The sequence below is a fragment of the Opisthorchis viverrini genome (genome assembly GCF_000715545.1).
Source record: "Opisthorchis viverrini unplaced genomic scaffold opera_v5_68, whole genome shotgun sequence".
Lineage (NCBI taxonomy): Eukaryota > Metazoa > Platyhelminthes > Trematoda > Opisthorchiida > Opisthorchiidae > Opisthorchis > Opisthorchis viverrini.
The window spans coordinates 1,421,760-1,433,098 of NW_008751724.1; the positions used below are offsets into that span (position 1 = coordinate 1,421,760).

Consider the following 11,339-nt stretch of genomic DNA (forward strand, 5'->3'; position numbering starts at 1 on the left):
CGCAACGTCCAATATATATATATATATATATATATATATATGCCACTCACCTTCAAGCAGGTCAGTATTTCGTGATGTTCCCTGTTCATGGCCTGAAGCATTTTCGTTAACGCGACCAACTGAGCCCACCGATGACGTCCCTCCTGTTCGGGAGGACAATCTGAACACCCTGTAGGAAGAACAAAAACAATGAGGAAATGATCACAGTTCACCGAAAGAGGCCGTCGTGTTTGACGCCCGAATCGGGCAATAAATAATTGACGATTTCAAAAAATATAAATAATCAGATCAGCGCCACTCATCAGTTCGAAATTCCCATGTACACGAGCAATGCGTATCCCTGCTTTTCTGTTTACTGGTCATTTCAGAGCATCAATAGCTGGAGACTAATTCAGGAAAACAACGTTACAAAGATCCTGTACCTTGATTCTAGGGTAAAAATGCAACTCCAGCTGTCTTCCGTAAGTCCGGAGGTTTAAACTGTTGTGCAAAGTACAGATTTCCCAGGTTGTGAAGTAGCGTTATTGCTTCCCGTGAACGTTCAAACCCCATAAAACAAATATCAAGTCCCTTCCACCTCCCTGTGAACTAAAAGGACGACGCATCGTCAACTTAGCAGACCATTCTGCACCATTCCCCACGAGCTCCGGATGCAAACTTATCCATCGACCTGTGGAAATAACTTTTCTTCGCATGTTATTGTGTTACTGAATGGGCCAGCCATTGAATGGTGTGGTGGATAACGATGCGATAGCAGTATCGGCTTACACGTTTGGTAGCAGATTCGTGTTTACGTCACCTGTGACCACAACGTCGTCACAAAGAACGATAGTTATTATGTATTCCAAGGTCTGTGTATTGCGCAAACCAATAAGGAAATCAAAGGGGTGACGTGTTAATTTCATTCAGTGTGGTGGGATTGGGGAATATCTGCTAGACTGGAAGACATCATGAGGAGGCAGCAACGGAGAGACATTTTGAGAACCAAGGTGTTCGCACCATCCACGAGCAAAATAAAGCAATGGTTACCGTAAGTATGGTGGGAGAAACACAAAATGGGAACCACTGGCAGGAAAGAAATACAGCATCACTTGCCCAGTGCACTTCACGAGCTTTATTCACACTCAATTCATGCAATTATTTCTAAGAAAACGAACACATGAGGTTTCGTTCAGTTTCTAAACACTCCATCTGTCATCAGTTCACTAGAAAAGAGATGAAAAACGAAGACCTTCGGAATTGTAGATTAAAGACCAGGGGAACCACCGACCGACGGACAATCTTGAAACCATTTCATACAACACAAGACACAGCACCGAAAAACAATTCGGGCAAATGCCGTAAAGCCGTCGTATGCATGAATTTTACTCACAACTATTAGAGAAGGCACAGAGACACCAGTTTTCACCCGTTAGAACCTGGAAATGGTAGATCGACTGTCTGGAAAAAGCGCAGTGCCACGTACCTTTTGTGTAACGCTACTAAGCTCTCCATTTTTCCGATTCCATTCAACTCAGAACCTCCTAACTTTCAGTACATATCAGGCCCCCCATATCAGCAACCAGTTTTCACTCAATCCACAGAGATCCAAAAACATGTTGCGTGCTAGAGAGAAGGGCAACGCTATTGAGGTCCGTTCTGACTAAGTGGAAGAATCGTTCCCGAGTAGCCGACATCCTCTACGGCTAATGACTCTACAAGGGCGCTTTGGCATGCCTCTGTTAAAAGTACGCGGACGTCTTTCACACACCCACGATTCCCCTCTGCAGTCCACGCACATTAAAAAAGAACTTGTTTAGGCTAAATAGGAACCATTTCATTTCCCCCACGTTTTCGTTGTTACACGTACGCAAGACAGTCTGTGGATTTCGGACAGAAACCACAACCTGACTCATTAAGTGGTAAGGACCACGTTGAAGTCACAGTTCTCCAAATAACTCTTCACAAAAAAGACGGGAAGAAATTATCACTAGACAGCGTGATGCGAGAATCGCCGTGAGTCTACCACCTGATTCCACTGTATGATGGTCATCTATGACATGAAATCCTAGAACCCTGAAAGATATCGCGTGACTGTGGTGATTGTGAATTCCCCTTGTTTTCAATTCAACAACGAAATAAATGCATCAGATACGCCCAGAACACACGCTATCTCTCAGTATCGAACAACACCTTGTTTTATGCATATCTCCGAAAAATACCGACACCCTCTAACTTGACTGTAGGTTTTGCGTGCGTACTGGTCAACCAAGAGAGACACCTTCACGTTCATACGTTTTCAATGGAGAGTACTTAACAGAACTAAATTGACATGACTGCTCATGAAATACACAACAGAAAAGGCCGTTTTATATTGGAGGCACTTGTGTAATGCACTGGTCCGGCAAATTTTTTACAATACGTGTTTCCACTCAGGTGACCCTTTTGAAGTCACACCGAACTAAAGTACCAACGGTGCAAAGGAGGTAAACTGTACGAAGAAGAAAGGCGGAAGTTCCGGTGCGACCGAGAGAGTTGACGACGGATGGAAGTCTTGGATCCCATTCGAGTATCTAAAGGTCGTTTAGTTTATGCTCTGACTACTCGCGAGTAGTCATGTTCCAAGCAGAATCGAAAATAGATCGGTACGTCAACATGAGTGACCACTTCTGATAGCCGCTCAACTGTCTCCCATGTCTCATAAACCGCAAGCAGGTTCACTTGTGTTTCAGGAACAATTTTGAGGGTAAGTAATTGAACAACCAATTACTCAATGAGTCGGCCTACCCATCGTAGTCAATAAATGGAAATTGAAGTTGCACGGTGAATCGAATATGCGGTTCACAGAGGCGCAAACAACGTAGCTTCACGGTACGATGAATAAGCGTGAAACAAAGTCGTCTGGCCACTTCGGTCTTAGTTCAGTTGATAGACAGCTTAGGCTGTCGTCCATGCAGGTATAGGCGCTAACATATTGGGATCTAAGGTGGTCTGCCATACCAAGCTTCTGGCTTGCGTAGCCAGCCTTTCTTTAGACAGTCTGATAAGTCATGAATCAAGTAGGTCAACGAAAGCCACTAATACGAAATTCTGCACTGAATTGGTATTCATACATCGATAAAACTACACATGGAGTACCTGGGTTCATTGCGTTTGCAGGTAAGCTGGTCACGAGCAGACCGAATTCGACGGAATTAATCAATCAACATTTTTTCGGGTTGTTTGACACTGAAATAGTTCGCAGTCGAACTCAGCAAGCTGAGATGCACCACACTTCCTGTGCTGTTTGGAAGTATACGAAGAATAGTTAGAAAAGTTCGCGACCAGTTCTTGGTTGCACTACACTACGAAAGAATGACACAGTTGACAAATCTCGTTGGTTGTTTATTTGGCGGAAGAGATATTGTCAAATAACAAATTCAACTGTTTTCCTTCAAAAGTCAACCGTGGTTCCTCACAAAGAACACACAGGTCCCGGAAAAACGAAATACAAAACTATTCAAGAGAATGGGTCGTAAACTACAGGAAACCAAGAAATTTTCTTACTTGTCATACAGACTCGTAGGCTGTGATGAGCGAGGATAAACAGCTCCCGTGTACTGGTTCGAGTGGGTTCTTCGAGCAACTGATGATCTGATGAAACAAATAAGAAGACAACAAAATGAGCGGTAAAGTTGGCGATATGGATGGAACCAAAAGGAAGACAATCGGGTTAGACAGGAGTGGCTCAAAAGTTTGGGTGCTTTAGAGAGTGTGACAATCCCCCATTCATATTAGCTGCTGGTGGTTGTCTTATTCGCAGTGAGAGTAAGATGGAATGAATGCGCCGCTCGAATCAGTGCTGATGACATTCTCCCTAGAATCACCATCCAATGTTACAGCAACCAACCAACCCCCGCCTAATTACAATACAAAGTCACCAGACGGAAAAGGTTAACTTGGCGTTGGCCCTCTTGTAATCAAGGAGGAGCTGATCGTGTACACAAGTATCAAGACACTGCTAAGCTATCGATCGACCAATGCAGCAGTTTGCCTTCACCATAAGTGTGACAAGTCTAGTGCCACCCGACCCAATTATGTATACAGTTGAGATATGGTCAATTTGTCGTGAGAATTCTCCACTGTAAGATGTGTTCAGGTACCGGTCTGAATTGATCCATCGTCTACCGAAGATGAGGATCAATCGAAATGCGACTTGACAAAGTGGTTTTCAATGAGAAAAGAGACCACAAATGCAGGTTAGACAAAGTCACAAGTTTTTAACTCGACTGTGGAAATGAGACGCAATAGGTTATAAGCGGGACTCTTGTGGAGCTAGCTCGTCCACCTGAATCCTTCGACCTTCCTCAACTAAGGCATCTCAACTCAAGAACACCTTGGTGACAGCAATCACTGATAGTGTGTTCAGTACCAGCTGACGGATCGATTGAAAATCAAACGTATTTAGAAGATGAGCAATTCGGACGAAGTCACTTTATATCGAAGAACAAAGTGTCGACTGTCATTCGCACAGCCCCGTATGTGCACACCGTAGCGTGAACTATCTTTAACGGAGTGCAACCGAAAGGGTTGAATGACATATGTGAGTGTAAAGCTTATCACGTAGGAATTTCTCAAACCGATATACAGTCCAACAAGCACGTTTTCGTCAATGTTTCCAATAACTTGGAGGGATTACTGGGCAACAGAGAGAAACAACAACTTCACTGCTATCCAAATCCGAAGTGCATGAAGACCAGAGGCAAGTCTGGATGGATGAACAGTTCACATAGACTATGGTACTACTATATTATACATGAAAATTGATTAAGGCGCGAATCTATTAGCCAGAGGATCCGTGGTTCGAACCCAACCTCGGTATCTCGATTGTTCCTGTTTAGGCTTGGGCAACCATCTGGCAATACATCAATCAGTCTTAGTGATTCCTATGGCCAGCAATAATCTGCTAGCTACTTCGGAACCTATGTGACCACTACTGACAACTTCTTCCTGCCATGTACATTCGATGCTTGGTTGAATGACAATTCATGAAAATACTCGGCCAACCTGCATGTTAGAGTACAGAATTGACCGCGCAACAGTCCGTATTAGACCGTTAAGGCCATGCAACGACGAAAGAACGACCGAAGTACACAGCATTGGTGAGTACACTCGACCGGCTAGAAAAAACAAGGGCCCACGTACATTTTGAAGTCTGCTTGTTCAATATTCGTGTTCCAGGATGGCCTCATAGGTATTTCGCACTCTTGAATGATAGTAAATGCCATATGCGTTACGTACCCATCTTCTAATTAGTAAGTACACTTTTCCAAATACTGATGTTTCAGCTATCGTTCTATATTTAAATCGTTCACCTCGTGAAAAAAATGGATGGCTACGGGAGACGTTCACGCAATACAGTGTGTTTCCTTAAAGTTTGTAGGTAAAGTGCGAAGGGTGAGGCGAAGTCTATTGTGCATTGTCTTGTAAAGTACCTCAGGGATTCTATTCACCAAAATCGAAGTGTTTATTTCTTGAGAATGTCTGTAAGGAGGAAACACAGCAATCTGGTGGTATGCTTGCTTTGTAACTTAGTTTATGGTGTCAGAATAAATGACCGGACCGGTAAAGACAAAAATGGAGGCGTTCATCCCTAGGTGTCCCTTAAGGGAAGCCAGCTTCATACGACCAGTTTTGCTCCCTAAGTTAGTTCTTATGAAAGCCTCGTACACTTTATCCTGAAAAGAATTAGCTTCAACTCGAGTGCACAACTGGACTGTGCTCCGAGGAGCAACACATTAGGCCTACGTGACAAGGTTTGCATTGACAGAGTGTACATGGGCACATTCACGTATCACTATAATAATATCAATTATGACAATAACGATCGTTCAGCGGTAACCACCTTTCGGCACCTAACTGTTATGCCACCCGAAGAAAGAACGAGGGCTGAGATATCGCCACGGTGCCCAAAACTGGGCAATCGTGATGCAGATGTTGGGTTTGAATCACAGACCTTTCGGGCAGCAAGCACACGCGCCACTCGCTGAAGTCAAAAATTTCATGCCAAATATAACTTAGTGAGGTGGTCTTCCATTGCGGATGGAGCTTTATGGCTGGGTTTTGGAACCATTAAACAATATGCCAACGGAAATTTGTTCAGCTCTTCAGAAAAGGCTAGTCAAAAACCACGATTTGTGTCGAGGTGTCTGGCTCAAACTCGGTGTTTGGATTGGGGTTTCAGCGCCGCAAAAGTTGGTCACAGTAAAATCCAATTGACATCTCCGAAGAGGTTTACTCTATCTAGGGTTCTGAGGTTGTACTAAGATTCGTAAAACTGGTCAAATTGAAGGTAACTTGTCTTCTTGAAGCTGGATTCGACATTTAAGACAATTTTTACATTTGCACACGGTTTTTTTCTAATTGAGAGAACTGCCGAATGAGACATATTGAACACCTCTACTGTCCTCGACGGGTTGGTCTCAATTATGAGTCAGGGCAGCAACACTAAGCCAAGGAAATCCACTAGAGAAGCCAGCTACTATTCGCTAAGTTACTGTTCGCAACCGCTGTTCATCTTTTCTTAAAGATTGAACAAGTTGCTCAACAAAGGCGCGATTTGTGAGGAAGGAGCGGGTTCTAAGAAACATAAAGGCTACTTTTAAAAAGTGACTCAGGCTATTTTTCCCAAGTCAGAAAGAACTGAAAATGAAACAGCGAATGACAGCTTCGCCGGAAGTTCGCACATATATCACGCTAAAACCAGGTTAGGTAACTTGAGACGCAGGACATCAAACTGTTTGCCTCACAGAATGACTATGAGCTAACATCCATAACGCACAACAGTCATGGCAATTACGTGAATACCAACGCTCCTAAGAACAATAGTAATAAGTAAAAAACATGTACAAGCAACTTATCGTGTCCTACGTTGGCCTTATTATTTTGTTGTCAATGTTGCGCAAGTGCGCAGAGAAAAACCAAGGTCGATTTTGACCTATGCACACTTGCACATTAGCTCGGTGATTAGCTGGATCTGTCTGGAACACATACATACAACTACCCACTGCTGTCCAACACCTGGAACACAAGTGCTCATCGATTGACAAACAGACAGCACACGCCACTCAGGAGAGAGGCGATCAAGCATTTGTAAAAGTACAGGGCAGCTTACGTGAACTAAAGCCGCTCTATCGCTCAATCTTGAACAAATCGTGTCAATCCCGCACATGTCCTATCGGACTTGTGCCACTTGGGACAACAAGTGACAGGTGAAACTTACTGCGAAGGATTTCCACAGCGGCCGATAAGGATAACTCAGGCAAGCTCAGGCAGAGATGATGAAGTAGGCGACCAGCCATACGGAGGTGTTCAGTGAACCGCTGGAAGGTGGGAAAATGATGCATGATCACGGCGCGTTCTTCGTCTGTGAAGTCGAAGTAGTTGTACTCGTCGGTTTCTGGATGGTAATCGCGACTGAGGAGCAGCAACATCACTGGGTACATGGCACCACGGACCAAATTGCTTCGGGCGGTAATGCCCAACTGGTTGAAGCCTGTGGGATAGGCGGATTCATAACGAGGAAAAAAGGCGTTGTTTTGTCCACAGGTTTCAAACCCAAAAAGCGCAAAGCAAACAAAGCAACAGGCTACCGGAACAGTGTGACATGAGATTGCTGAGACGAAAGTTCCTGTGACGCTTGGAAATGCAAAAAACTTCTCTGTCGTGATCAGTATATTCTTCAACTTACAGCGAACTTTTCCTGGGTGAGAACATATCGACTGCAAGAATATTTAGAATCGTTGCTGACTGTGATGCATGATCGATAGCAAGGCCTGAGCAATGCCTTCCAGTTTCTATTCCACTAAGCTGAGTACACATACCCAGCAGTTCAAGTCGGTCCTGGAAGGCAACAGCCAGACCTTCGATTGTCCTCCCGAATGTGAACAGGGTGGTTCGAAGTCCGTCGGTTTACGAAGTACGTGTCCAGAACATCGTAAGTAGCTGGGTCAACTTGGAAAGTCTTTCCGACATCATCACTACTCTGCCGTTCAAGCGTACTTTCAGGACTCGTTGTAAGCAAGCACTCTGGGTCGGCACAGACAGAGTAGACCTCACACTCAGTACGGGCGGAATGATCAAATGCTACGTAAGGGACTGCTGATTCCAGCTGAATAAAAGGTTATCTTTGTCGTGTTTTGCCATTCGGGACGGCAGAAACGCAGTACTTAAGAGAATAGACTTGGTTGAGGACTGTGAAGTTTTTCTTCAAAAGTTAACCAGCGAAGAACAGTGACTGATGTGAGTAAGGATAGGCTACAATCCTGTTGGAACTTTGCTCAGGATGACGATGTCACCAGCGCCTTCAAAATCTGTAGTCTACGTAGTAGAACTCATTTGTGACCTTGGAAATTTGCCAGAGTATGAGACATTTCCCATTCGGTAGAAAAACTGAAAAGTGCGGGCGAAAAGGGACATGTTTTTCAAACACACTTCTGAAGTAAAAGCCTTGTCTTTTTCCCACAGGCTCGATTGCTCGAGCAGTGAGATGTAATGGGTCAGCGACGTAACTGATACAGTAAATTTTTTTTTCCAATGAAGCAAACAGTAGCTCGTTACCAGATTTCGCGGCAGTTTCCGAAAACCGATATTTGGTTGGTGGTCCCTCTTCCTGCATCTGAGACCGCCAGATTCGATCTGGTGAGACACTCGATTCTCTGAAGTGGCGCATCAGTGGTGTGGCAAAGATCTGCTGCAATTTCCGTCGGACGGACATTCCGATAGTTCTTATGTACCGTTCTGTTACCCTTCTGATTATCACAAGTGCTACACATTCATCTCAAACCAGTAGGAGAACCTCGGCCTCCAAAACTGAGATAAGATTTTGAAGAGGCTTAGGTACTGACCGCAAAAAGATCCTGGAGAGTTATGTCCCTTCACCTGTACACTTTTTTGTCTTTTATTGGTATGATTGCCGCCACTGACTCACCTTGACTAGGAAAATCGGTGACGAACGGCGTGGAGGCCGTTATTGGTGATGGGCAGTTGATGATTGAATAGTAAGCTGAAGCGTCTAGTTAATCTACTCAACTTGTTCTGGTCGACCATCGTCGGTATTTCCAGAAAGATTTTTCACACTGGCCGAACTAGTTATCGAAATTTGTAGCTGTCTCAACACCGAAAGTCCTTTCTGAAAAAAACGCATAGGGTCTTCTTAAACTGGATGGATGACCTGACAGCACAAGCCTAGAAAAGTAGAAGCGTTGGGCATATGTATCCAACAGTTAGCTGGACGAGATGAGTGGTCCCAAACGAGATTCATGTGAATCCGGGAACCGCGGCGGTGGCATGGTTGCTGTGTGCATGTCTATGGAGAAACAGTCAAATCTTCAAAAGAAAATTGGTTAAAGCTGAGAAGATAGTAGTGAACAGGCAGTCAGTTAACTGGTGGTCCTTCTTTTGAGAGTTACGGGTTCAAAGTTAGTCATGTTAACCAGTTTTTGGGTTACAAGTAGCTAGGGGAAAACCAAACATATTGCACACGGTTGGCTCCCAACTGTATTAATCCCCAGGTCCTGTTCTACGTTGAAACCTACAGCTCCCCCCACCCCACAGACGACTCCAAACTGGCTATTGCGGTTGGGGATATCGGTTGTGAGATCAGATGTTTCTGTAGCTCATCGTAAAAATCGCTTTTATCGAAAATATCCAGTAAAAAGTAGGAAAATAGACGGCCTTTGAAGCGAGTAGCCGCGATCCTTAAAAATGCTGGTTCGCAAGATAGTTGAAGCGGTCGTCCAGAACAAGACTAACATCGAGCAGGCCGATCTTCCACTTAGAATGCTCCAAGTTCGGGGAATTTTGACGGAGTGTGAAACAAAACAAGGAATCCGTGTCTCCGAAAGGCAAGAAGTGTCACTTTAGTAAGCGAAGAGGCCTTGTACACAGAGACTCTGGATTCCGACATCAAACAAAATACGGACAGTCTAGCATCCAATGCTTACTGCGTCCCTAAAGTGGGCGGAGAAAGTGGGCCCAGCTTGTATAGTTGTCAATTGGAAGGCCTAGCTGGCGTTTCGGGAGTCACTTACAGAACAAGCCGTATTTGGGATAGCATCACAGAACGATATGGGAATATGTATACGAGCGACTTCCTAGCACTGTGTCAGTTCTGTGAAACAATCCAACTCGAACACAGTGTAAATCAGGAAACAGTACGTAAAATAACGTTCAGTAATACGAACATAGTGAAACCATGGGGCAACCATTTCGTGAAGAACTTGTACTCTATCACCAAAACGAAATAGCATTTTCAAGTTTGGAAATACGTTTCGTCCACCGACTAGTACCCTCAACTTCCCATTGAGTTCGTGCTGTGCTAAGAAATTCTGGGTCCTGAAACTAAAACAACTGTATGTGGAAAGAAGTACCAGCGACGAGGATCCTGGCAAAGCATTCTACTCAGTATGTGCAAAATCTCGACCCATGGTTGACGATCGCTTCGTCTTGGGAGATTTTACGATTCAGAATTATACATTAAACTTCATGCGAGTGGCAGTGGGGTCGGTATAGTGTGAACTAAGAAGTATTGTTCGAGCATGCTCATATGACACAGGCCAAACATCTCGCAGGCGAATGATAGCATTGATACGTTAGTATGTCTATGTAGCGACTTGATGCTCTTTAAGTTAGTTGTCACACTTGAGTGCGCAGTGTTAAAGCTGAGAAGGCAGCCATTTGTGGTATCCCAGCGTCCGAAAACATCTGGGTGAAATCAACCGATCTATGTACCGTATTCGAACTTGCCATCTAATGAACATCATGGTCAGCTACTTCGACAGTTCACATAGAGACGCAGTCACGCCAGACACGAATTAATTACATGAGGTTCTTTATCAATTATCTTCCTGATGTTGTTGGTAAAACTGACCACTGGAATTAATTCTTTTGCTAGGTAACCAACCACAGCCTTTTAGACATATCACTGATCAACGAGGTGCGTTTAGCTCAGAGAATCAACATCATTTCCGTACGTTTTCCGATCCTCTGAATCCGGCTTAGTACATCTTGAAGGATGATCGGTCCGTTAGCAGCCTGTAGGCTCCTGGAACAAAGCACCGTTTCAAACATGACTCCAAGTAAGAAAGCTCATCCATCCTTGTATACCAGTTCATTTTGTCCTTATCACCTCATCTAGTGTTTAGATGCCCTTGTTTGTGGATGGTTATATACCTGAGTATCGAGTACTGTAAGCGGATTTCCACTAAATAAACTATTTACCCCGTGTCAACGGGGCTATTGCCATAGGAGACTAGAATAACTGCGCTATCTACACCCCCCCCCAAAAAAAAAAACACCTAAAAACGTCGGATAGAAAATGA

General features: G+C 44.2%; 1 protein-coding gene across 1 annotated transcript in view; it reads right to left on the reverse strand.

Annotated features, from left to right (window-relative positions):
• T265_13460 (hypothetical protein) overlaps positions 1-11,339 on the reverse strand; it is a gene marked incomplete at both ends in the record, with an annotated part of 77,686 nt that overhangs the window by 8,430 nt on the left and 57,917 nt on the right. The window contains 3 exons of the mRNA XM_009168962.1: positions 51-169; positions 3,526-3,612; positions 7,241-7,513. Of these exons, the coding sequence (XP_009167226.1) occupies positions 51-169; positions 3,526-3,612; positions 7,241-7,513 (479 nt within the window). The remainder of the gene's footprint in view (positions 1-50; positions 170-3,525; positions 3,613-7,240; positions 7,514-11,339) is intronic.